Source organism: Drosophila miranda, assembly GCF_003369915.1.
Source record: "Drosophila miranda strain MSH22 chromosome Y unlocalized genomic scaffold, D.miranda_PacBio2.1 Contig_Y2_pilon, whole genome shotgun sequence".
NCBI classification, from domain to species: Eukaryota; Metazoa; Arthropoda; class Insecta; order Diptera; family Drosophilidae; genus Drosophila; species Drosophila miranda.
The window spans coordinates 31,232,954-31,259,541 of record NW_022881614.1 but is presented as its reverse complement, the minus strand read 5'-3'; the positions used below and the strand labels follow the sequence as shown (position 1 = coordinate 31,259,541).

At 46.4% G+C, this 26,588-nt stretch overlaps 2 protein-coding genes across 8 annotated transcripts; one reads left to right on the top strand and one right to left on the bottom strand.

The window, feature by feature from the left end:
• Nucleotides 1-2,575: 2,575 nt before the first annotated feature.
• LOC117192249 (fas apoptotic inhibitory molecule 1-like) lies at nt 2,576-3,396 on the top strand. Its single transcript, XM_033396913.1, has 3 exons — nt 2,576-2,731; nt 2,796-2,857; nt 3,033-3,396. The coding sequence occupies exons 1-3, from the start codon at nt 2,594-2,596 to the stop codon at nt 3,358-3,360; spliced, it is 528 nt and encodes a 175-aa protein (XP_033252804.1). The 5' UTR covers nt 2,576-2,593; the 3' UTR covers nt 3,361-3,396.
• A 1,260-nt stretch (nt 3,397-4,656) lies between these two features.
• On the bottom strand, nt 4,657-25,985 carry LOC108159893 (atypical protein kinase C). Of its 7 annotated transcripts, none has more exons than XM_017293513.2 (11): nt 25,875-25,981; nt 24,805-25,132; nt 24,617-24,737; nt 9,061-9,111; nt 8,916-9,001; nt 7,892-8,848; nt 7,630-7,824; nt 6,558-6,673; nt 6,311-6,437; nt 5,960-6,244; nt 5,113-5,900 (listed from the first exon to the last, which is right to left on the bottom strand). In XM_017293513.2, exons 2-9 carry the CDS (start codon nt 25,012-25,014, stop codon nt 6,350-6,352), a joined length of 1,824 nt encoding a protein of 607 aa, XP_017149002.2. In that variant the 5' UTR covers nt 25,015-25,132; nt 25,875-25,981; the 3' UTR covers nt 5,113-5,900; nt 5,960-6,244; nt 6,311-6,349. The 7 variants fall into 7 exon arrangements, with proteins under 7 accessions (XP_017149000.2, XP_017149003.2, XP_017149002.2 ...); XM_017293512.2 differs by having other exon boundaries at nt 25,734-25,980; XM_017293511.2 differs by lacking the exons at nt 24,617-24,737; nt 24,805-25,132; nt 25,875-25,981 and adding exons at nt 15,351-16,344; nt 16,640-17,197 and having other exon boundaries at nt 4,657-5,900.
• Nucleotides 25,986-26,588: the final 603 nt, after the last annotated feature.

Below are 26,588 nucleotides of genomic sequence, written 5' to 3'. Positions count from 1 at the left end.
GTGCGTGCGAGAAAGACAGAAAATCAGTCTGAGCGTGACGTCGGGCGCTGCGTAGCCACGCAGAGATTTTTGAATATCCCCAGATTTTCGTCCTTTGCGGGGGCGGAAGGGGGTGTGGCGAAATTTTGAAACAAACTCGTCTCGGTCCGATGTCTTAGGAGTGTGGATACCAAATTTGGTTGCTCTAGCTTTTATAGTCTCTGAGATCTAGGCGCTAATGTTTTACTCCAAGCAAAGCCGCCTATGCTACGTGTGTGTTAGAGAGAGACAGGGCGAGAAAAAATGAAATTGTTTTCTTGATGCTTTCTTGATGCAGTCTAAAAGATATAGTCATTCTCTACGATTCTGCGTTTTTGGTTTTCTCAAATCTTTAAAATTGTGGATGCCACAGATTTTCGTCCTTTGTAGGGGCGAAAGTGGGCGGGGCGAAGTTTTGAAATATTTTTGTAGCAGTGACATATCACAGAAGTCTGGATCCAAAACATCGTTGCTCTAGCTCTTATAGTCTTTGAGCACTAGGCGCTAATAGGGACGGACAGACGGACGGACGGACGGATGGACAGACGGACAGACAGAAAGGGCTCAATCGACTCGGCTATTGATGCTGATCAAGAATATATATTCTTTATGGGGTCGGAAACGATTCCTTCTGGACGTTACACACATCCATTTTCACCACAAATCTAATATACCCCAATACTCATTTTGAGTATCGGGTATAAAAAAAGAAGAGAAAAAGAATATAAAATAGGAGAACAACAATAGAAACAGAATAATACATAAAGATAACATTAAATATTAAGGAAATGCTTTCCATTTTTCCAGAAAATGTATGCGAATATACTTATACTGACTTTTGTTATATTGACGACTTCGGAAGTAATTGACTATACGCATAGTGACTATCTATTGCTCAAAGACGACAGAGACGTTTACACTTATGAAACATACGCCGAACTTTTCCATATTACTAATTTGAGTTTTTATAGAGAGATAATTGATATAGAATCCAAATATGTCAACAAATCAATTAACTCAGACGATGAGTGGGAAATATCAATGGACTTAAGTCTAATAAAATTAATGATTTCAGAATTAGTTCCAAAACGGAATGAAAGGGGAATTAATGAATTAGGTACCATTTGGAAATGGATAGCAGGCAGCCCTGATCATGACGACTTTTTGAAAATACAAAATAAAGTAAATGAATTAACTGAAAATAATAAAAACAAATTTATAATAAATTCCAAATTTTTCAAAGAAATTGAATGCTATCAAATTCGTTAAAAAATGTCATCTTCAATGAAGAAACGATACTGAGAAAGCATCGTTGAAAATTAATAACAATCGAATGATAAACAATTTTCTTTTGATAATGTTAATATTTTAAATCCCCTTATAACATTAGGTAATACGGCCGTACCATTTACAACATTATTTTCAATCATTTTGATATTGATAATGTTATTTTACTTCGGCTATAAATTAACCAAATTTGTACTTATTAAATCAATAAGAATACCGACAGAAGAAATAGTGGAAAGCAGCATTCAAATACTATCAGAAGAAATTAGAGCTCTATCAGAACATCAAAATGTATCGGGACGAAACATTTAAGAATGGGGGGAGTTAACGTACCCAATTCTATTGAGCTCTTATACGAGTTGTAAACAATCTTTGGCTTTCTAAAACGAAAACAATTTCAATCTTGGGCCTCCGCCTAATTGATTTCTAAGATGTACAATCTCAATGGCTCCCGCCGCAATCCCAATCTTTGACACTCGCCTAAATGGAAAAACAATGTTTGCCCACACCCGGCTTCCCATAAACAATCTCACACCCGGCTTTCTGCAGATCCTGCACTTTGGGCATTTTACAGTTCTCTCTTTGGATGACGAAATCCAATACTCGGGATGGCGAAATCAATTGAGATGTTTATAGAAAAACTATTCCCGAAAGGGATCGACGATGCAAAGATCGAAAAGTTCAAGTCAGTCTTGATCCAGAAGCGACACCGAAAAGTCGAGCTAAAAACTAAGATCGCGCAAACCCTTTGTCCGGAGTCCTTTGTGACCCTCAACTTAAATCTATATCTGTAAACTTAGAAGTTAAATAAAAACTTTTTAAAAACGCAATCCGCTACCGCAGTTATTTAATTTCCATGTATATTAGTGCCGTCAAGTCATGGGAACATGCTGACGCTGCACTTGGGTCGCTCGAGGCATTCTTGAGTGAATCGTAATACGATCACCCAGAATGTCTGGGACTTTATTGTTACGTAAACACTGCAACAAAGTGTTACAGTGTGTATTCTTTAAGTACCGTCGGTACAGTGGGTATTCGAAATAATGAATACTTTATGTGAATGTGTATATTATATTTAATTTAATATGAGCATACTACACTAGCTAGATCTAGATTTTGCGTAGCCCAATCCCTTAAAGTTCTTTGAACCTTTGACAAGACAAGGCTCCTGGCGGTTGTATAACCCCAGTTTTTTGGTTTCACTTTAAATGCAATTACTTGAATTTTAATGGGCGCTATTGATTATTTTACGTTCACGTTTACGGTGGGAAAGAGTTGGATCGAGTCAATGTCTTTTCTGTCGCCCACACTGCGCTTGGAGAATCTGGCCACGCAGCCCATCATGACGCAGGATCATGTGCCCGAGGACCAGCGCTACAACAAACAGAATATAGTGGCCCAATGGTGTGTCCCCATCAATGGCAAGGTATCCAACACCTCAACTTAAAACTGTAAAATATATACTCTATAGTGCTTTTTTTGCTACCTAGATGTACCGCAGAGAGCTGGAACATGGCACAACTAGTGGGCGGCGCATGATTTGGGTCAATTCGTCTTTCAACCTCCAGCTGGAAACGGGAGTGGGGTGAAGTATTTGCATAGTGTACGGCTATATAATTACTGTTGTGCTCGCATTCGTAACCCGGAAAATGGAATTAAACTTTTTTTAGTTTTTTTTTTTAAGTGGATTACATTTTATCCCCCACTGAGCACTGTCATAACTCATTGCAGGAGGTCCTGCGACGCGACTGGATGTTCAAGCTGGTCGGTGAGGAGACCTTTCACATCGATCAGTCCCGCTGCATTATACGCGTTGATCCAGCACCAGGCTTCAAGTACGAGTACTCCCTGTACATCGATGGCAAGTCGCATGACCAGTACACAGAGGACGTCACACGTCAGTACCGGCTCTGGCTCAGCACTTGCCACTCTTCGAGCACCTCCGAAACACCCGCCCAGGAGTATCGAATAATGCTCAAGCTGGACACCCTGAGTCTGTACGTAAACGATGACCTGCGCGAGGAGGAGGTAGGTGACAGGTGTGGCAAGAGATGAGAGGTTCCCCTAAGCATTCCCCCATTTCACAGTCTGTTTTCGTTCACGACCATATCTTTTAGACTGCAGAATTTGAATAAGATCGTATAATTATTATAGCCAGCATCAAGAAAACAATTTCATTTTTTCTCGCCCTGTCTCTCTCTAACACACACGTAGCATAGCCGGCTTTGCTTAGAGTAAAACATTAGCGCCTAGATCTCAGAGACTATAAAAGCTAGAGCAACCAAATTTGGTATCCACACTCCTTATATATCGGACCGAGACGAGTTTGTTTCAAAATTTCGCCACACCCCCTTCTGCCCACGCAAAGGATGAAAATCTGGGGATATTCACAAATCTCAGAGACTATTAAGGCTAGAGTAACCAAATTTGGTATCCGCACTCCTGTTAGATCTCACTTTAAAACGTATATCTCAAAATTTCGCCCCACCCCCTTCCGCCCCCACAAAGGACGAAAATCTGTTGCATCCACAATATTGAGGATACGAGAAAACTAAAAACGCGGAATCATGATCTGGATCAGATCAGATCATTTTTATAGCCAATAGGAACAAATCAATTTGCACTGGCTACGCAGCCCCCGACGTCACGCTCAGACTGATTTTCTGTCTCTCTCGCACGCACTCTTTGTCGTGTCGTTCAATATTAGCGGCGTCTGCCGGAGGAGAGCCATACTGACTTAGTATCGGGTATAAGTGTAGAGTTGCGGTGTCCGCTGCAACTCACAACGTTCCCCCTCGTTCTGATTAAGAATAAGGGTATAACAACTGAACAATTAAACAGGTTAAATGCTTAAGAATCAAGACAATTTCTCTTTCTTATACAATACTTTATTCGTTTTTGTTTATATGGATAATTGTTACGCAATTAATGCTTACGTTCTAAATTTCGTTTTGACATTTTGCTAGCATCAATATGGTATGCCAAAAGTGCATCAAGTATGTACGTAAATAACAAAACAGTCGGAAACATCAGTTCAAGAAGATACAATTACATACATATAGTATACGCTCAGTTGAAAACATTTACACCTAGGTCAACGTACTCGTAGATCTTGGATATCAAACACAACAGGGAATTTAGAGGGGAAGGAAGGGCTCTGATCTCCTTTTAACAGGCTTCGTTTTAACATTAAAGTGCAATTCGTAAGTGGTTTAGTGTTTGTCGATTTGTTGCATTCGAGTGGATTGCTTGCTATTATGAATAATTGCTGAAACAAAAACTTGGTTTGATCAATATTATTTGCTTTTGATTGCGTTGTATCTGGAAATAAAACAATATATGTGTAGTATCTTTTGTTTTCCATACATTAACAAGTAACATTGAAATTTATTTAATTTCTTGCAATTCAAAACCCAATCTTTACTCTTGCAACACAATGATATTTTGGTTTTGGATACGTATTAATTTGAATAAAGTTCTCAATATTTATGTGATTAATCAGGCTTAATTTAGGCTTAAGTTTAAAAAACGTACGCAATGATTGACGCAACAGATTGAACAAAAAATATCAGCATTTTGATTATTTTTGCGGCAAATTGTATCGCCACGAAAAAAATTGTACCTCTTAATAGGCTCAAAAAATTAACAAATACATTTATATAGTATATATATATATATATATACTGTTGTTGTTGTAAGTACAGCATTGAAAAAAAACATAATAGAATTTTTTTTTAATACCTAACAAAGAAATATTGCCAGTAGACGGATTTTGTTTTGCTTGTTATAAAAATAAATAATACAAGGAATTTTTTTGTTCGTGTGGTACGAGAATAGTGCCCCCCGACGGGGCATCGGGGGAGACTCTTCTCTGTGCGGACTCAAAATGTTCTTTTTGCTTTCGGTTAACTATTTCTGTTCACAAAACTGGTACATATTTACGAGTTTGTCGCTTTTAAAAACCATGCTCTCTAACGCTAGACACACACACATTTTACATTAGAGTTTTATATTCTTATACGTTGTACATAGATTGATTCATTTGAAGTTTGTCCCCTCTCTGCGCACACTTCTTAGTAAAATTAACATTGAAATGTCTTTTGTTGCTGTTAAACGTTTAAAAATTATACCATATATGTATGTATATATTTGATGTAGCTTAAAAATGGTTTCTTGGGATACGCCTGGGAGTCTCCTCCGCAGGGTTTCTGGCTAAAAAGTCTTGCATTGAGTTATGAAAGTGTTTTTGTTGCATGGAGTCGGGGCTGCCTAAGTGCTTAAGTAGTAAAGTAATCGTTTGTTTTGTGTAATACTCGCAACTTGTGACTTTTTGCTTTGCTTCTTCTTTGTCTCATATATGTAATATAGATTTTTACAAAAAATGGTATCTGCTGTTAAGAAGATTATATAATTTTGTTAGTTGTGACATTTTCGTTTAGTTTCTATTAACTTTAAATTTGTTTTGGTTTTTTTTTTGTTTTGCTTTTTCTTTTTAGTTGCTCTGCTAGTTGTTGTTGCTGTGTTGCTCATTGTTGTTGCATGTTGCTTTATCTAATTCGTTATTTTAATTAGTTCAATGGAAGGCAAAACATGTGCTGCAGTAGACTTTTGTTATTATTTGCTTGCATTTGATTATTACGATTGATATTATTACCATTATGATGATGATGTTGCTGCTGTTGCTGTTGCTGCTGCTGCTGTTGAAGTTGCAAGATCTGCTGTTGCTGCTGCTGTTGTTGCTGTGAGTATACTGAATGAGGATGATATTGCTGTTGTTTCTGTTGCTGTTGCTGGCGATAATGTTGCTGCTGGCTTAGATTGTTATTGTCATTGACCGGCCACCCCCAGTCACCACCACAGTCGCTCCTGCGCTGTTCAAATGCAAGAGACTCAAATCGTCTGCCACAGAATCGTAATCACTGGAGTCCTCGCCATATAGCTGTAGAGCAACATGGAGTAAAATTATTATGCAAATTCAATAAAAAGTTTACCTACAAATACTCACCCTTACATTATACGGATGTAAGTCACACGTTTCGTGGTGTCAGACGCAATCCTCCAGGGACATCAGCAACGGATTCACATACTCAAAGCCCTCGAACTCCGACTGATCAATGTTGTCAATGACATGACTGAGGAATTGGGTTGAAGGGGGAGCATATTAGATATAATCATCGAAAACCATGGTGCAACAAGCTAATGAAGTAACCAAAGGGGACGGGGGAGATAGATAGATAGATCTCTCAACTTACTCATCATCCGGGGTCAGCTGCACGGCCTCGCCAGTGAACTCGGGCGGGAAGTTGGCCAAGTCGCGATCTGAGTCTAAGCGTGGCTTGAATGGTGGCGTGACCTGTTTGCGCTCAAGCTGCATGATGGAGGATGGATCGTCGCATGAGGATAGTAGAAAATCATAATGAATTTTTGTTGGTAAACCATAAAGAAAACTGCCAGCCAATTGACAAACATAAAACCGAGTTTTTCTCTTTCATGTCCGTGTCGTTTGAGCATGATCATGTCGATGATAATATTGTATAACATACTGTCTGTGAAAACGAGGTCTGTTCGGTTAATAGGATTTAATAGACGGGCATGGTCGAAATGTGGCTGATTGATACGCACAATTACCTGCTGGGTTAGTTTTAGTTTGGAGGCTAAAAACGATCTTTCGGTGGCAGTATCTCATGCAAAGGACAAACAAAAACTAACAACAACAAAAACGCTATCCATCTTGTCTTTGGGGGATTCTCGATTTAACTTACGGATCGTCGGGCGTTAGTTCGGGCGGTTCTCGTGTAAATTGAGCATCGAAATTTGTTGTCACATTGGGATCGCCAGGATCCAGGTTCGGTATGTAAGGCGGTTGCACCTCCTTCTGTGCAATCTTCGTACACGTCATTTTATGCGTGCGTAATAATCAAAAAGAAATGCTTTTATATACATCAGCGAACAGAAGGTAAAACAAAACAAGAATAATACTCTATAATGATTTCGTTGCAGTTGCGTTAGTTGGCTATCAGCGAGATTATCTCCGACTAGATTTAATGCCAGGTGGAGGTGGAGTCATAGGTTCGATTGGGTTACGTTTTACTTGGCCTAGACCTATTGCCCAGGGTCAATCGGGAAGGCTATTACAGTTGGGGTTCGTTCCTGAGGTGGGAGATTGCGCTATCTCACGCCTCTAGCCTCTCGCCTGCTGTAAAGCATACCCTATAAATCCGATTCAAACCATTCCCTCGGGACATTATCATCATCACAAACAATTCTATAAGCCCATACACAGACACAGCAGGAAGAAGAAAGGTTGAATCTCGTTGCACTTACCAATTCCCAGTCCATATTCTTGAAGAACGGATGGCTGACGATATCCATGAAGGCGGACTCCCGATGGCAGCCCAAACGATCAGCGGGATTCTTGTTGAGGAAACCTTTCAGGACAGAGGCAGCCCGAACGCTCACGGACCGCGGTATACGAATGGTCTTCTCCAGAATCACTTGGAACAGATAATCCTCCGTGTTCTGGGCAAACACATATCACATTCTTAGTTGCAGTTTCAGTTTAAGTTTGAGTTGGGGAAAAACTCACCTGATCGGGATTCTCAGAGGCACCGGCCAAGTCGAACGGACTGCGTCCGGCCAGCATCTCATAGAGCAAGACTCCCAATGCCCACCAGTCGACGGAGAAGCCGTAGTCCTCGCCTCGCAGGATCTCTGGGGCAATGTAGTTGGGTGTGCCGCAGAACGTGGAGGTTGTGTCGCCCGAGCGAATGCCTTCCTTGCACATGCCGTAGTCGGTAAGTTTGATGTGCCCCTCGTGGTCGAGCAGCACGTTGTCCAGCTTCAGATCGCGATAGATGATTCCCTTTTCGTGGAGGAAGTTCAGGGCCAGACTTATCTCCGCCGCATAGAAGCGGGCGTGCTCCTCGGGCAGCCGCCGCTGGCGCTGCATGTGGTACATCAGGTCGCCGCCCCGCACGAACTCAATGACGAAGAAGAGACGCGACGGCGTCTGGAAGCACGAATGAAGTCCCACCAAGAACGGGTGGTTTGACGCCGTCTCGAACACATGCTTCTCCGTCTGCACCCAGTCGATGTCCTCGTCGTCGGTCACCAGGGCCTTCTTGATCACCTTCATGGCGTAGATGCGACGCGTGCGCCGCAGCTCCACCATTAGCACCTTGGCGTAGCTTCCACGGCCGATGACGCGTATCAGCTCAAAGTCGTTCAGCGAGTACTGGCGCTGGGTGCCCGGCTCCAGGGGATCATCGGGCGGTGGCGGGGCCACGATGTGCGCATGATCGTGCGTCTCGCAGGCGTCCGAGCTGCCGCCCATGGCCTCGTACGGCAGCGGGGGCAATGGCACCGGCATCGGGTCGCTCGACTCCTCGGCCTGCTCCTTGACCAACGGCTCTGGCTGGTCGGTGCAGTGCTTCTGCACCAGCTTGTGGCACTTTTTGTGCACCAGCAGCTTGCATTGTATGCACTTGAAACCCTGTCGTCCCAGGCCCCAGATACGATCCTGGCAATAGGCACAGAAAGCACGCTGCAATCAAGAAGGGAAGGGAAAACCGATTAGAATTTGGGATTTGGGTGGGATGGGGGATACTCACCCGATTGAAACGCTTGGCCTGGAAAATGTGTCCGTTGACGCGATACAGTTTACGCCACCGTCGAGCACCACGTCGATAGATGCTGCCTGTGAAAGGAGATAATGATTGAAAATAATTCTGATCTATGTAATCCGGATATACTCACGATCTTCGCCATCACAGGACAATCCCGGCGCTTGAGGAACATTGGGAAATACTGAAACAACAAAGGAAAAGATTGTTTGTGAGAACTATATATACATATATGTATATAGCAAATTGGGACGGCTGGGCATGCTTACGGAAAGCTAGTTTGCCCATTGGGTCTATTATTACCACTCGCTGCGGTGGTCGCTTATCAATTTAATGTGATTTTATTCAGCGATTTTTACTTATAAACGGATTCCGTCCCAGCCACATGTGTTGCTGTTGTCTGTCGAGCACCCGTTCCACGACTAGCTCCTTATCTCTCTGTGCTACGCACCAAGTGGAGAATACAGACAGCGAGAGAGAGAGATACAGATACAGACACAGATGCAGCTACAGAATGAGCTATGGAGTGGGGGAGTGTGTGCCATAGATAGATAGGAGGGTACTCTCTCTCTCTCCCTCTCTCTCTCCCTATTCCAAGTAATGTTAATTAAGCTTTTCCGGGGGACTAGTCCATCAATTGAGACCACTTGTTCATGCATAATTCAATTAAAGCGTCCCGAGTGTGTTGTCTGCCTGGGTTCAATAATTCTGCCTGTCTACACGGTTATAATAGTGATAGATTCTACATATTGCCCCATGCCTTGCATTGACCTAGAATCTAACACACACACACACACACACACACACACACGAACACTGGCACCCGTGTGGTGAGCGGGCAGTAGAATACCACCACAGCATGTCACAGCTTGTCGTATGAGGCGACTAAGAAGACACGGGGATGTTCTGCTCCCTCTAAAGAGCACTAAAGCAACTCGTAATCGCCGGCACATGCCAGGTATCCCCCGGATAGGTCTAACACACTTGTGAAGCACCTAGCTAATACGAGAAGGCGACTAAGACGGAGACCAGTAAAGTCTTAGGATAGGAACTGGACCCCCCTTTTTTGGATTGATGACCCCAGGGCTGACGGAAGCCAGCATTCTAGCACTTTAGTACGCGGAATGAAACCCCGCCGAAATGGCTGCTAGGTTAATGCTGCTTCTGCCCCCGTCCCGTGAAAAATTGGAAAATCTCTAAGCACGCTCCTTGTTCCGTAGCCATTAAATTGGACGTACAGGCTCAGTTGAGTCACTCCTGACTAGCGCGGATCCGGCTCTGAACTCCCGACCCCATAAGGGCGGGAGTCAACCCTCGCATGGCCTCCCTGCTTGCATAGACAACCATGGGATCATAACGCGACTGTACAACAGACAAGGACAACGGCTTACGAGTTGGGACCCAACAAAATGAGTAAAAGTATCACACCCATAACGACGAACGACTCAGAAGGCTTCAATAAAAGCAAAAAAATGGCGAGAACGCCAACTGGTGAGCGGACCGACGCCCCGCTGCCGGCCCTCCCTGGCCCGGAGCAGCACCAAAAAGCTCAGGGCAGCACAGCGCTGCGCGATCTAGGACGAGAGATCACGCAGCTAGTGGAGATGCTCGAGGATGGCAAGAGGCGATCCATAAACCAACCCATGCGGGACTCGATCGAGAGCATAAGGGTGCTGTATGAGCTGGTTGCTATCCAGCAGCACGACGAAGGAGCTAAGGCGGTGATCAGGACCCACCATTCCTCTCAGACGTCACCGATTTTCAGACCTCTCCCGGAGGTCCAGACCACACCAGGAGTAGCAGTTGAAAAGGACGCCCACGCTGAAAGGGAGAGAAAGGAGCCGGAGGAGACCCCATTTCTGACGGTGACCAACCGGCGCAGAAGAAAGAGGCCGCAAAAGCCGACTGGAGTGCTCGCGGACAAGACGCGACCAGACGCCATCGTCATTGCCACCAAAGGTGAAAAGTCCTATGCAGAGATACTGCGCAAGGTTAGGACGGACGAAACCCTGCGTGGACTCGGTGATGCGGTCGCCAGGATCAGGAGGACCCAAAAAGGAGAGCTACTCCTACAGCTTAACAAGTCGGGAGAGGAGACGGAGACGTTTAAAAGCCTGGTAGCCAATACGCTGAAGGAGCACGCAGAAGTCCGTAGCCTGTCGCACCGGGTGACCGTAGAGTGCAAGGACCTGGACGAAATAACCACCACGGAGGATATATGCGAGGCTCTGAGAAGCCAGGTGGAATTGGCGGAGCTGTCTGCGGATGACATCCAGCTGAGAAAGGCATACGGCGGAACCCAGACGGCCACAATCAGGCTGCCAGCGGAGAGCGCTCAAAAGGCTCTGAAAATAGGAGTCCTAAAAGTAGGCTGGGTAAGATGCAGACTGCGTGAGCGAATCAGCGTCACCAAATGCTTCAGATGTCTCGAGTTTGGGCATATGGCACGACAGTGCAGTAGCAAAGTAGATAGGTCCAAGCTGTGTAGAAGATGTGGAAAGGAGAACCAACTGGCAAATGACTGTAGCCTGGAACCACAGTGCATGCTCTGCAAGGGAACGAGCGCAGACTGGAAGCACGTGGCCGGCAGCGGTAGATGCCCCCAGTTTAGGAACGCCCTGACTAAAAGATCAGCATGAGGTGTACTCAGCTGAACTTAAACCATTGCGAAGCTGCTCAGTCTCTCCTGAGACAAGCAGTCAGGGAGAGGAAGACCGAAGTCGTGCTCATCTGCGAGCCATTCAGGGCGATACCAGGAAGCGGTTGGACCAGCAGCAGTTGCGGCAAGGCGGCCATCTGGGCCGTACAAATCCACCCCCAGGAGATATGCGCAGCCAACGAAGGATTTGTTAGAGCGAGGCTTAGAGAGGTAACCTTCTTTAGCTGCTATGCCCCGCCGAGCTGGGACCAAAGTATGCTAGCGCATATAGCGGAAGACGCGCGCGGAAGAGCCCCCGTAATAATAGCGGGAGACTTTAATGCGTGGTCCGTAGAGTGGGGCAGTAAGGAAACCAACGCCAGAGACACGTGTCTGCTCGAGGAATTTGCGTCCTTGGACGTAATACTCGCAAACGATGGCAGGAAGCTAACCTACTTCCAGGCGGGTCGAGGGTCCATTATCGACCTAACCTTCATGAGCGTCTCACTCCATAGGGGATCTACGTGGAGAGTAAGCGAGGAGTTTACGTTCAGCGACCACCAGGCGATCCACTTCTAATGCGGAGCAGCAACGAAAAGACAGATAGCCAATATTCCCACAGCACCCGTATAGGGAGGAGAGCGTCTCGAGCCAAGACTCCGAGCTGTGGCAACAGATTTCTGTTGAGGAGGTGATAGCGGCTACCAGGAGAATTGGGGATAAAAAGGCACGAGGACCGGACGGTATCCCAAACAAGGCATTGAAGCTTGGAGCAACCACCAGACCAGAAGTATTTGTTGACACGTTCAACAAATGCCTACGAGAAGGAGTGTTTCCAGAGCAGTGGAAAGTGCAGCGGCTAATACTTCTACCCAAAGGAAATAAGTCCCCGGAGGAACCATCAGGATACCGCCCAATATGTTTGCTGGATACGGTCGGCAAAACCCTGGAGAGAACCGTCTACAACCGACTGCAAGTTGTGATCCAGGAGAAGGAGGCCTTATCGGAGTCCCAGTACGGATTCCGGAAGGCCAAATCAACGGTCGACGCCATCAAGGCAGTCACCGACATTGCATCCAGAGCGATCGAGGGAATAAGATGGAGATTTGGCACAAAGGAGTACTGCGCGGTGGTGACCCTGGATATCCGTAACGCGTTTAACTCAGCGAACTGGTCTCGGATAAACGAGGCGCTCGGGAGAATCGGAGTTCCCACCTACCTGCTTCGGATAATAGCAAGCTACCTGTCGGGTAGGGTACTGAGGTACGAGACGGAGGAGGGACCAAAGCTCTACAGGGTGACAGCCGGAGTTCCACAGGGATCAGTCTTAGGACCTCTACTGCGGAACATAATGTACGACGACGTCCTGAGACTCCAGCTCCCGCAGGGATGCACGCTTGTCGGTTTCGCTGACGATCTCGCCCTGGTCGTGGTAGCCAAAGAGCTCCGAGATGTCGAGGCGACGGCCAACGAGGCAATCCGGATCGTATCCAACTGGATGGAAAACGCGGGATTGGACCTGGCTGGCCACAAAACGGAGGCTGTACTCATCACGAGTCGGAAGAAGGTGGAGTACGCGACGTTTCGCGTGGGTAATGCGACTATTAAGTCGCAGGAGTCAATCCGGTACCTAGGCGTGATGCTGGATAACCGATTGAACTACCGGGCCCACACCGAGTACGCGAGTCAAAAAGCCTCCCGGATGCAGGCAGCACTCGCAAGGATGCTCCCCAATATTGGTGGACCCAAGGCAGGTCGTCGCATACTCCTGGCGAGAGTAGTGGCCTCGATCCTACTGTACGCTGCGCCGGTGTGGTCTTCAACCCTATCCGGCAACATGAGTCTAAGAAGAAAGATGTCAGTGCCATATCGGCTCTGCGCTCTTCGAGTAGTGTCTGGATATAGGACGGTGTCGGATAACGCAGCCCTGGTCCTCGCGGCCATGATACCGGTGGATATACTAGCGCTCGAGATGACACATGTATATGAAGCGCGCGCAGGGATGCGAACTAATGCATCGCTAGAGACCATCCGTGCGTCGGAAAGGCGGGCGTCGATAGAAAAATGGCAGGCAAGATGGGACACGGCCACAAATGGACGGTGGACCCATAGACTAATCCCGGACATTGAGTCATGGATAGGGCGGAGAAGCGGAGAGATGAACTACCACCTCACCCAATTCCTGACGGGTCACGGAGGATACAGGAAGTATCTACATAGGTTCAAACACGAGGATACTCCCGAGTGTCCTGAGTGTTCGAATGAGAGCGAGGATCCGGAGCATGTGATCTACCACTGCACGAGGTACCGCTCAAGTGCAGAGTATTTCCCACGACCAGAGGAGCTAATGGCGTTCATGACGGAGTCCGACGAGAACTGGCAGCGCGTTAGCAACACCCTAATAGCCATCCAGAGCGATCTGAGAAGATGCGAAAGGGAGCGACGCGTAGAGGAGAGTGCCTAACGTAGGCAACCCATCCCCGCGAAGTAATACTTTGCGGTGATCCCGCGGGGAATGAGGTGTGCAGCTGTGCGTGGTGGTGAGTTTAGCTGGGAAGCCCCGAAGGTGTAGTCCAGTTCGTTGACTGGTACGGGCCGGTCGCGTCTCTTAGAGATTCTCACCCGCCGTGGCGTATCCATGGAAAAAAAAACAAAAAAACACACGAACACTCGGTATGGCTATCAGTGTTATCAATTCTGATATGAGGGACAAAATTTGTTTGGTCTCTGTTGTTTTTCTTTTTTTTTGCTGTTTCTGCCGGTTTCTGTATTTTTCATACCTCGTAAATGCCTTGCCCCGGGAGATAACAAAGTTTATGACTAGCAGGCCTGGGGAAATACACAAATAGGAGCCCACTTAGTCGCGAAGTGTGGCTAAAAAGGTGCGATTTGCAATCACATTACTCATAACGGACAAGGGACTAATCAGCCACAAGGTCGTAGTCACAAAGGAAAGGCAGTATGTGCTTTCCAAGGAAGATCTATATAGAATCTAGATCGATTTGTAGTCCGGGTCCGGTCCCTCTCCACACACCCAAGAGCACACTTCCAATACTAACACGATGCCCCACCACTCATAAACGTCGCCGTCTGAGTGCTATATATTTGGGCCGCCTCGCAGAAGCCGCTCCAGATGATCATTGCGGTCGGTGGGGGTTCGGGGCTCTCTTTGGGGCTGTGGCCGGTCGCTTGAGCCGAACTCAAAACAATGACCAATTGGCTGATGTTCCAGTTAAGAGACGTTAAGGCTCTTTTGGCACGCGCGGGGCGTCGTCACCGCGCGACTTTCAACAGTAAACTGAGGCTCCACCACGGAACAGACGTAAAGAGAACCAAAAACATAACAAAAGAACAATAAAATCAAGTGCAAAACAGAACAGAACAGAATCAGCCTCAAGTGCTCAAGTGGTCGATTGAATTGTCACAAGAACCGAACGCCCAGGGCCCGTCCTCTAATTGGGAGCAAGTGAGAGCGCAGCAAATGGGGATTCCACGATAGGCTCAGGGCTGGGCAAGTCGAGGGCTACAACTTGTGGGTATCAAAAAAAAAAATAAAAAAAAAACAATTCAATAAAACATAAGTAATCTATACAAAAATGGAAAATAAAATATTTATTGGCAAAGACAATATTTAGTGAATATAATATAAATAAATTAAAGCTAAAATTATGGTTTAGGGCCAGCCTATGCTCTCGAACATATCCATTTAGTGAATATAATATAAATAAATTAAAGCTAAAATTATGGTTTAGGGCCAGCTTATGCTCTCGAACATATCCATTTACCTGTCGCATAGGCCGGCTCGATCTCCTCCTCCGACTGCAGCTGATGCTGCGGCGGCATCTGCTGCTGCTGCTGTGGCAGGGCCACGCCCATGGGCACTGTGGGAATGGGCACGGGAATGGGCAGACGCTCGTAGTGAATGCACTCGTGATGATATTGCTGATGATGATGGCCGTGGCCGTTGTGAATGGTGCCCAGGACACTGCTGCGACCTCCAATGCTTCCGCCGGCGATGCTGCCCGCTCCGCAGCCGTTGAGGCCGCTGCCGGCGCTGCCACTGTGACTGTGGTGGCCATGATGGTAGTCAATCAGCATGCCAGGCATGCCCACGGCAATCGAGGCACTGCCTCCGCCGACGCCTCCACCGCCGCCACCACTGCTGCCGCCGCCCGAGTCATCCGTCGTTGTAGTGTTCGTGTTGTGGCAGCGACTTGAGCACCGTCCGAGGGAGCCGCTGCCCGTGCTGTGGTGTCCCAGGCTGCCCATGTGGCCGGGATGGCCCATGACGAGCATTCCTCCCATGATGGAGCCGCCACAGCCCTGACTCGAATCCGATCCGGAGTCGTGACCGGCACACACGGCTCCCGCCGATCCCGGCCGGCTCAGGCTGCCACGCGGGGGCGTCACCGATGCCGTTGTCTGTATATAGTGGTGCGTGTACGGGTGCGGATGCGGCACATCATAGTCGCCCGTATCGATGTGGCCCGCCGACATCATTCCAATGCTACCGGTGCTTCCGGTACCGACGCCCACGCCAACGCCCACTCCTACGCCCCCCTGGAGGCAGCCCAACGATCCATGGGCACTCCCGTGGTGGCTGTGGCTGTGGTGGCTCCCATGGTGGCTTCCGTGGTGACTCCCATGGGCACTGCCGCTCCGACTGTGCAGCGAGACGCCTCGGGTTAGTGTGTTGTTGGCCGACTGTATGGAGCTGACCACTGCGCCCCGGCACATGATGTCCGACAGCTGATTGGCCTGGATGTCGAAGTACTTGGACTTTAAGGGGAGGGAGAGAGGTAGAGAGATCAGGATCAGAGTGGTATCGGTTTTGACTCGCTTTGTAGAGCTCTGCTTAAAGGTTCAGATTGAGATTTGTATTCCTTTGCATTCCTTTGTGTATCAAATATATCGAATCATCAATGATAAATGGGTGATTGCTCTAGTGGTAAGTGTTTCCTGTAAACCACCCACTAATCATTGACTTCTCTAAGGAATGGAGCAATGACTGATGAACTATCGTAGCCACCCTTCAAGCAGAGCTCTTTGTCAAGGGAATTCTCTCCTGTAGTACCTGCGGACTATCCAGCTGATCCAACGATTGCCTTCTGGCCGCATAGTCCAGGTGTGTCATCAGGTGCTGGGCAGCGGGACAGTTCTTGTTCGAGTGGAGATGCTGCTGCGAGGATGTCAGCATCGGCGGTGGCGGCGGTGTTATGGAGCCGCAGGGGGAGCCCGGACACGGACTCGAGCAGCGGGACCGACACGACGGACTGTAGCAGAGGTTGCCGCTCCCCTGTTGATTGGCTGACGGCGTGCTGGGGCAGGTTTGCGATTGTTGGTGCTGATGCTGATGCGGCTGCTGCTGCTGCTGGGGCATGCACGCTGGCGGCAACGGCTGCTGCTGCTGCTGCTCCTCCTCCTCCTCCTCCTGCTGCACTATGTTCACGGGCAGCGGTGTGCACTGCGTTAGGCGGCGCGGCGCGCGTCCCCGATCCACAGTGGCCGACCAGTATCCCCAGGCCATCTTCTGTTCGTGGGTTAATCCTTTTTCCGACGGGCTTTGATTTGTTTTTGGTATTCGCTTAAATCGCGGTTGGCACTTGACTTGAAATCGCGATTAATTGCCGCAAAATTTGTATAAGCTTGCAACGTTCTCAAAGGACATGCACCGTGGCCTGAAAGGGGCAACAACTTGTTGTAAAATTCGAAAGCTTAAAGCTCAATTCGAAAGATGTTTTTCTGTGTTTGGGGCAGAAGTACTTTCAATTTGAGAATACGAGACTCGTATCTTCAAGCTTTTTGTTTTATTTGTATTTCCGCCTATCCTTTTTCACTATATTCGACTGCCGTTTTTCCCATCAGGGGCCCACTGTGCCACTCCCTATATTCCACAAATGGAGCGCATAACAAAATAACGAAGAACAGGCTGCGGCGACGGCGGCGGAAGAAGAAGTGCCGGAGCAAAGCGGAACAAGGTCCCAGCTGCAATTACAGTTACATGGCAAAAGCTCCACAGGCCGACTAGAAACTATGCAAACTTTGAAAGCCCCCACCCCAGCTCTAGGGTGCCCTCCCCTGGCACTCCGATCAACTACCACAAAAAGGGCAGAGTTTTGTAAAAAATGATTGATTAAAACAAAAGCAAGAAAAACCTCCTTGTGCAAGGATACGACCGACCGACCATAAGCGTGCGCTAAGGGCGTGGTCGGTGTGTGGGCGTCACATGCAGACGCCGTTGCCGCAGAAACCACACCTAAAACAAAAAATATAAATTGTGCAATAATGGGCAAAAGAGCGACAGAGAGAGCGGCTGGGCGAGAGAGAAAGCGAGCGGGGAGCAATGCAAGTGAAACAGCTGACAACTCTGTCAAGGCGCACACACACACACACGCACACTGGCCTGGCACAAACTTTTGCAGACAGTTGCTGCGACGATAATCACAAACAATTTAACCCAAGTCAAACGAGCGCACAAGTTGCTGCAAATTGACAAAGGCGTGAAAGAGGCAGAAGCAGAAGCAGAAGGCGAAGGCGAAACAGAGCAGCAGCCGAAAGACGAAAGAGAGCCGAAGAGAGCAGGAGAGCAAGGTGTATTGAGGGAGGGGGGGGTTGAGGAGTATTGCCAGCATCTACTCTTCCGAAAGTTTTTTCTACTCTCTTTGCCTGCGTTTCAGTTTCTCTGCCCAATACAGGCTGCAACCAAAGACTATACAATACCAAGATGTTGCATGAGGAACAAATGCTTTTTCAATTTTCGTTTGACGCTTCATGGTACGGGCGCGCGGGGCTAGTACTTCAATTCTCTATTACCAAAGACTATACAATACCAAGATGTTGCATGAGCGACCAAAAAGCTGTTCTATGGCGGGCCCTAACATTAGGACCCAAAAGGCACGAGGGAGCGCGCGGGGTTTCAATTCCCTTTTCGCCTGTACTTCGTCTCTACCGCGACCCCGCTGCCCATCGGCTTCGTCTGTTCGGAAATGCCTTCACCGTCGAAGCGGTGGTCGCGGATCGCCGATGTCTTTGGAGCGGCACAGTGGGACCTTTGACCGTCTCAACTTGCTAAATTAGTTAGTTAGTCAATAAATATTTGCTGAGGCGCTGAGGTGCTGAGGCTCGAGAGTCCAGAATTATTTCGTTGCTGGTGAAGGCATTGCCGAACAGACGAAACCGATGGGCAGCGGGGTCGCGGTAGAGACGAAGTAGAGGCGAAAAGGGAATTGAAACCCCGCGCGCTCCCTCGTGCCTTTTGGGTCATAATGTTAGGACCCGCCATAGAACAGCTTTTTGGTCGCTCATGCAACACCTTGGTATTGTATAGTCTTTGCTGCAACGCAATTCAGTGCCCAATAGAGGCGGCTCTTTCGCACTTAAATACCGAATTCGAAGTCTTCGCTACTCTGCTTTGTTCCTAGACAGACGGCAAAAGAGTACCAAGGATGGTCTCTGGCACCTCATAATAAATACACCTTGAACAAAAGCGCCGCTTACTCTTGCTCTCTCTCTCTCTCGCTGGGTCTTCTGCTGGCTTCTCTTCTCTCCCTGTAAGACGCGCGCAGGGAAATTTACTCAGTTGCCCACATAAGTATGCAGTCCGCTGTACCCCCTGCCATCAGCCCACCCACCCACCAATGCAGTCAAGTGTAAATAGAAAATTTTCTTCAAGTGTATTGGTAGGTCACATCGAAATCGCTTGTCGCTGACGTTGTTGTTTAGACAATTGAAATTAAGTACTCCACTTTCATGCATAATTCGCATGATTAACGAGGGTGCAAGTGGATCGAAAGCTGATGCTGGGGACTGCCAAGACCAATACGAAGGCTGGGACCAATTCCAAGGGCTGCTTAGGTGGACGGACAGCCACCACTTGACTCAAGAGCTTTTGTCGTGACAAGGCAAGCAGGTCCTTTTGTTTGGTCCTCATTTCCCATCTCCCTGTTTTCCATCGCCTGCTCTTGGCTTATCTGCTGATGATGCAGTCTCGAGGGGCGGACAAGGCCTCAAAGTGATGCATTTCGGAACTTGGCTTACTCTTCTCTCCCTCCCGCCCGCCCTCTCTTCCACATCGTTTGCTAAATATAAACACTTGTGTCCTGGCCCGGCCGGCATTGTTTTTCCTGTAATTGGAGCATGAATATTGGTTGCTGCTTGTTTGCCCAGGAGGGGGCAAAACATCCCACACAAAACCACTCACAGCAGACCTTATCCGACCTCCGTGCTCGCCACAGCTCTAGAGACCAAGAGAATTGGATGGTTGGCCTGTATCATTGGCAGCTCTAATTACAAACTGGTTACTCAATCTGTTACCAACCTAATATATACGATATATGTTATTCAATTGTAATCTGATTTAGACATTTAATGCAATCGAGTGCTATCAAATTTAATTATGCGTACAACCATATCAATTGCCTATTAACTGCATTACTTATTATGTGAACCATTAATACCGCATTTAAATAAACTGAAACCACCATTAAGCGCAGCTTCTTACATCACTGAGCCGATACAGCTTCATATTTAGCCAGACACGCCCCAATCTATGGCCAGGCCAGTGCAGGCCAGGCCATGCAGCGATAAACATAAGCAGGCAATGGACATCTGGAGAGATGCGAAACAATCTCCTGGATACCAGCTACAAGCCGCGTCGGGCATCAATAGTTAAACATCAATTTGGTTGGACCGAGTGACGTCAAGTCCCAAGCCTGGGCACCTGCTTCCCCTTCAGCTCCCACACGGTTATAAAATTTCAATCTCAACAAACGGAGGATGGAGAGTGGAGGACGGATGCTGTGGCAGTATAAAGTTACCAGCAAAAGCACCGGGCGTTATGGCGTTGCCCAGTCAAAGGGACGTCATGTGCATATTGAATGGAAGACCCCGCAATGCTCGATTCCTCTCCCTACTTTTGCATCAAAGTGGACTTCTTGTTTGCTGAACTAACAATAATTTCATTAAGCCCAATGGCATCATTAAAGTTTGCCAAACAATCATAATGGGGCACAGGCCGGGCCCAAAGGAACCCGAGAATTCTGAAACCAATTCGGGGAAAAGTGAAAATTTGCTGATTTAACTTTTTGCGGAGGAAGCAGAACACCTGGTTTTGGGGGGCGGGGGGTGTGGGCGCCCAACAAAAGCCTTCAGGGACGCAGAAAGAAACGAAAAAGTTGAAATAGCATTGCGACAGCCTGGCCAACAAAATGTCTTGCCAAAAAGGAAAATTCCACTGCCCTGCAGCTTCTGGCGTAAGTATGTATTGTATTTGTATATGCACGCCTATACGATATACGTATATCCATTTATTCTGGTCTGGCACAGACGCAGAGGCAGTGCAAGCATCGCTTGATGAAGTGCAAATGCCTGGGGTCAAGTTTAGGGTGGGGATTCTCGCACACACAAACACACACGCCCGTCTCTGAGTGTGTCTGGTTCAACATGGAAATGGAAATGGTTCGATTTCGCTTACCGCTAGATTTCGAACACTGTCCCGAAAACTTTTACCTCAACACTTAAGATTTAATATGACTTTAGGGAATATATACCTTACAAGTCCAGAACACATTTATAATAAAGGACAGATAGTTTCATCCAGCGGATGGAGCCCTAGAATCTTAATGGATGGTGTTGCAAGAATCCTTTGCCGTCCAACGCCTAAAGGTATGCTAGATACCCCGAGACTGCTCCGAGTTAAAGCTACAAAATTTCCATAAATTCAACTCAACAATTCGTGTTTCCTCTGTCCGCTGGCCTTCTTTCTTACAAATTCCGAAAGTTTCCACTTTATTAGCAGCCCGAAAGTTCCATTCATGAAAATATACATGAATTTATGTTAATCTTTCTCGTTTCAGCCCTTTTCCCTCCGACGCATTTGTTGCCAAAAAAGGAAATTGTATGGCAACTAATCAGAAAAACCGACGACTAACACGCCGGCAGAGCCGTCAAAAAATGTTGCCCAGGGGCAATTGATTTTTTCTGTACGATTTTCAGGATTACCAAAGTATGCGAGAGGGCAGATACGCAGCTACGGGTTGGGGGGGCCTGCAGAAATGCTTATAATTATATAAAATTATGTTGTTTGGCACTTTTTTCGTTACTTTTGACGGCTTCGTCTATGAATTTGTTTCGACTTTACACCGCAAATGCTTTACAGCGTTATATGTGTGCACGAATACGTATACATAAACATAGTTATATGCATATATATAATCATATATATGTATGTGTACTGTGGTGTTCGGGTGTACGCGTGAGTGTGCGAGACGCGAGGTTAAACACGATTTGGGGGCCCGGAGTCGATTCGGAGTCCGCACGGCACTTCCACACAGGCAAACAGCCAACGCGCGAGTGAATGCCGAAGCAGTCCCGTTATGCTGGGGATATTTCTCGCGCTGGCTGAGGAATAAAGTTTGCAGAGAGCCAAAGCCAGAGCCAAAGCTAACGAGAGAGTTCAATGTCAGGTGACGCGGACGGGCTGCTCTCCCGCGCCTGGCTCCTCCGCTGCGGAGTTGTTTTTGCAGCACAAATAAAAGCCGCAGACCGGCGCTTTGGGCCATTGCCAGGCAGCCTGAAACACACCGAGCTGGCAATGCCGGGCCTCAGCTTCAGCTCAGCTGTTTTTTGTTACGCTTGGGGAAATGCTCTCTCTCTCTCTCTCTCTGTCTCTACCTCTCTGTCTTTCTAGCTGTCTCCATCGCATTCTCTCCCGTCTCGCTCTGGTGTAGCGGCATCTTGTGTATCGACCGACCTTATGTGCTCCAAAGTTATTTGGACCTGGATAACGTTTTTCTCTGCCTCGTCGGTTGTCTGTGTCTGTGCGTGTGTGTGTGTCTGTGGCTGGGCCAGCGTGGCCATATTGCAGGCGCATAAATTATAACGGTACTTTCTGTTGCTGGCTTTTTTCTACCGTTGTTATTGTCAGTTCCGTTTTGGGATGGACAGGAGGGCGGTCGCAGCATTGTTGGTACGGGCCGGAGATGAAGCCGGAAGGTAAGCCGGTAACATACAAAAAGAACCTCCCCCCCCACACCCTACTGGAGCCGAAACAACGGCTTATAAACACACACGCACACGTGTTCATACCAACAGTGCCATTTACTAATCAACACTGGCACAGGGACAGTGTAACCACACCAACAACATAACAGGCAGGCAGCGGCAGGGAACACCAGAGGAAGCAGTAACAACAACATCAGCAAGTCTTGTCGTGTAATGCTTTTAGGATACATGTACAGGTACGGGTGCATGTGTGTGTGTGTGTGTGTGTGTGTGCCGGGCCGTTCTAACGCCTGTAACGGTAACATAATACCCCCATACACGCACTGGCAGAATGCTTTTAATCCGCTTTTTTCACACGTGGCCACAAAACAACAAACTACAAGTACGGAAGTCTAACTGCGAAGGCCGAACCTCTTTATACCCTTACAAAGCGATTGTACAGAATCATGGTGATTCTATAGCTACACTCCACTAACCAGGCGCCGTTCTATGCGATTCTCAAGAGTGTCTCATGTATGTGCTGTCTGATTTCTGGTGAATGGTATACAAATATCACCTGGATAGAGTTTATGGTGACGGAAGTGGCCCTCCCTTGGGTTACACACTGTTGGTCAACATCAGAATACCCCCTGCAAGGGTATGACAATGTGGCCCACAATTTCCTTTTTTTTTTGAGGAGGAGAGTGCTGCATCCGTATTGCCACCAAATATAAGGATGCCTGGCCCAACAACACACACAAAAACAAAGCCAGAAAAAGGGGACACAACGACTCTTCTCCAACTTTGTTTAGTACTGCTGGCAGTTATCATATCTGCCGTGCAGTTAGGTCTCCTCTTTCCGGGTACACGCTCACAATACGGGATACGGCCAAAGGTAAGCTGGGTCTCACCAGAAGCTAACACTCTACAGGGAATGCAACATATCGTATATATAATGATGATAAGATGATGCACTCGTTGAGATAGTCTTATAATGTACTTAAATTTGTAATTTTGAGGCAAACTAAATAATATTTTTGAACTGTATTTAAAGAGCATTCCTTCTTCTGTCCATTTTATTTTCATTCTGATCTTTGTTTAGTAATTTATTTTTGTTTTTAGAGAGGGTTCTCTGTTTGCCGTTTGCCAGACCAAGTCCCATCTTTTTGTGGCAACCATTTAACAAAAAATGAGTTCTCATATGTGTTGCAAATTAAAATCCCCCCTCCAAAAAAATTAGCCAAAAACCTAAACCCACACTGAGCAAACAATTTAATTATAATGAATTATAAACGAACCCGACAAGCCAACAGCCAACAGAATTTGTATGGAAAAGTGAAGAGAAAAAGGTTGTATGCTTTAGGCCAAGCCACAAGGCAGGTTCTGTGGCAATTGAGCGTGTGTGTCTGTGTGAGTACAAGTTAATTAATATTTTATGTTATTAAGTCGAGGAGATGCTCTTCGCTTTCGGCAATGTCTGGGGTCAGCGGGGGGCGCTGCATGGCAGCAGGACTAATAAAGCCCTCTGTGCTCTCGTCCTGTTTAATCGAGCTTAAATGTTTTAAAGCAGCTCAAGCACTGCAGGCACTTTGATGCTGTTGCTTATTTGCTTTATTGTAGCCTACTTTTCGGGGATTATTCAATCAAAATTGTAGGATACAACTTGGGGGAAGGTCGAATAATTAGAATGAAAACTTCCATACACCCATGGTCTTTCAACAAATGCAGGAAGAGTTTCAAGATACATGAATATATCTGCCAATTAAATAAAAAGATATATATTTTAAAGATATATAAAACATTTGATAATACCTATAATCAATATTCTACAAGCTTCCACAATTATACGTAAATATATGGAAAAGTCGTAAGGTTTTCTGTTGTACAGCATATAAATATACAGTACTAATGTACATTTAATAATGACTCAAAAGATAAGTAACCTGAATTGATAAGTGATATTGTACCACATCCAACCACAGCTGGATTTATGCGGGCTTATGTACTAAATGTTCATCATGGGAATCTTCAGAGCCTATGAATAGGTATCGTAAATGGCTTAAGAACTCACCATGAATGACCAATTGGGAATCGTAGTTCATCTCATACAATCGTATGGCCTCGTCCAGTTCCATTTTGGTGGATATCGTACATGGATCGTTCTCCTCGTCCACCCACTTGATGGTAAAGGCCTGCAAAAGGAAGTAATCTTTGCCTGTAGATACCTTCTTCCGCACTAAAGTTTATCTGAAAGCTTACCTGATCGATGGGAAATCGGCATATGTTGCGTATTTCATAGCAGAGCTCCTCGTAGGAGACATTCTTGTTGATGGTGGTGATGATTACCTGGCCGTTGTAGGCGGTTTTCACCGTAATGCTGTTGGGAGTGTTGGCCAGCAGGCTGGCGCTGTTCAGACTGCCGGCGCCGCTGCTGCCATCGGTCAAGATTTGCGAGGGCATTTTCTGCATTTGCTTCACCGTTATTTAATTGATTTGTTTTCGCTAAAACACGCACGTACTCAAACACACATAAACACGCAAAAACGCACAGACGCACAAACGAAAACACGAAAAGATAACAGCAAAACTGCAAAAAGAATAAGATAAAAGATTAATCAAGAGAGCGCCCACATGCACACACACTAGTTCGATTCTAGTTTGAACTGGCGCCCAAACAGCTGTTGTCAACTTTGACATTTGGAAGGCATTCCACAGGTAGTTGTTGTTGCTGCTGCACAAAATGCAGACGGATCCAAAACAAACCAAAGTGAATCATGCCCCAAATAAGCGGAACAAACGCCCCTTAAAACCAGCCCCGAAGCAGAGGAAATAGCAGCATAATAGAAGGCATATAAGTTTAGTTGTCTTTTTCTTTTACTGGCCATCTTTTACTTGGGGTATAATTAATGCCGTGCATTGACTTGCCCAAGCGCTCCCTCCCTCTCTCTCTCTCGCGCGCTCTTAGTTGGCAGCAAATGCCGCAACAAATACCAAAGCGAACGATTAGCAGACACAGAGAAAAAGGGAGAGGCAGAGTAGGGGCAGGGAGAGGGACAGAGAAAGAGTCTCGACAACCTGTTTTAATAGATTTGCATTTTTCAATTGTGCCGCTGTCTTTCTGCAATTACTTATTGCCCAATTCGTCCAATACTTAATTCTAAGCGATTTTCTTTAGATCAAATGCTTACACCACACACAGAAAACGCAATTTGTTTAACCAAAAATAAGCGACGAACAAACGCCGCAAAGGAATGACAAATCAAACACAAAAACGAAACACGCACAAACACCCGAGAACAGAAACGAAAGCCAATTATAAGTTCACACACATTTTAATTGAAGGCGCTCGATTGAGTTTAAAGACTTTTCGCTGGCTATGGCTTGAATTTGTTGTTGAATTTGTTTAAATAAATTAAAACTAACCTCGCTATGAGCGAGGACCAGTGTGACCGCGGGGACGGCGATACAAATATACGGCCTGACCCTCAGAAATATACCGAAATATACCGTTTCTCTTAAAAATATACCGTAAAAATACTGACGAACTACTCAAGTTGCACCCATATTACTTAGTGTCTTGTAAATATATATATCTCGATCCTGATATCAATTCTTGGTCATTTTAATAAGACAAAAAACTGCAGAGTATCGTTTAAATAGCTTTAAAACAGAAACTGACTAGTTCCTCGTTTTTGCGCCTTAGGTGAAAAACATTTCCTCAACTGTATAATATCCATTCCCCCATAACGAATGTTGCTCTATCCGCTCCGAGGTTCAATGCAGAAACATAAGAAAACATAAGTAAGTATGGAATGTAAGGAAATTGTTGTGCTGAAAAGGGACGTTGTGGCGAGGGAAAATTAAGAGAGGATATCCCAAAAAAGGATTTATATGCAATCCATTGGAATAAGTGATGCACGGAAGCTAGGTTTGAGATTGCGAAAATTCGGAAAACCCGCGAATGTAAATTTCTATGCTCTTTGTTTTTAAACTTAAAAATCAAATCTAACATAGGGCCAACATAAAATAACAGTATTAAAATA

What these genes read in the sequence shown, in the direction of transcription:
- LOC117192249 (XM_033396913.1), top strand. Translation starts at nt 2,594, where the DNA reads ATGTCTTTTCTGTCGCCCACACTGCGCTTGGAGAATCTGGCCACGCAG. An exon ending in GTGTCCCCATCAATGGCAAG is followed by an intron (nt 2,732 to 2,795) that starts GTATCCAACACC and finishes TTTGCTACCTAG; the next exon opens with ATGTACCGCAGAGAGCTGGA. An exon ending in CGCATGATTTGGGTCAATTC is followed by an intron (nt 2,858 to 3,032) that starts GTCTTTCAACCT and finishes TCATAACTCATT; the next exon opens with GCAGGAGGTCCTGCGACGCG.
- LOC108159893 (XM_017293511.2), bottom strand. Translation starts at nt 17,092, where the DNA reads ATGGCCTGGGGATACTGGTCGGCCACTGTGGATCGGGGACGCGCGCCG. An exon ending in CCTCTGAGAATCCCGATCAG is followed by an intron (nt 7,825 to 7,891) that starts GTGAGTTTTTCC and finishes GTGTTTGCCCAG; the next exon opens with AACACGGAGGATTATCTGTT. An exon ending in CAGCTGACCCCGGATGATGA is followed by an intron (nt 6,438 to 6,557) that starts GTAAGTTGAGAG and finishes CCAATTCCTCAG; the next exon opens with TCATGTCATTGACAACATTG.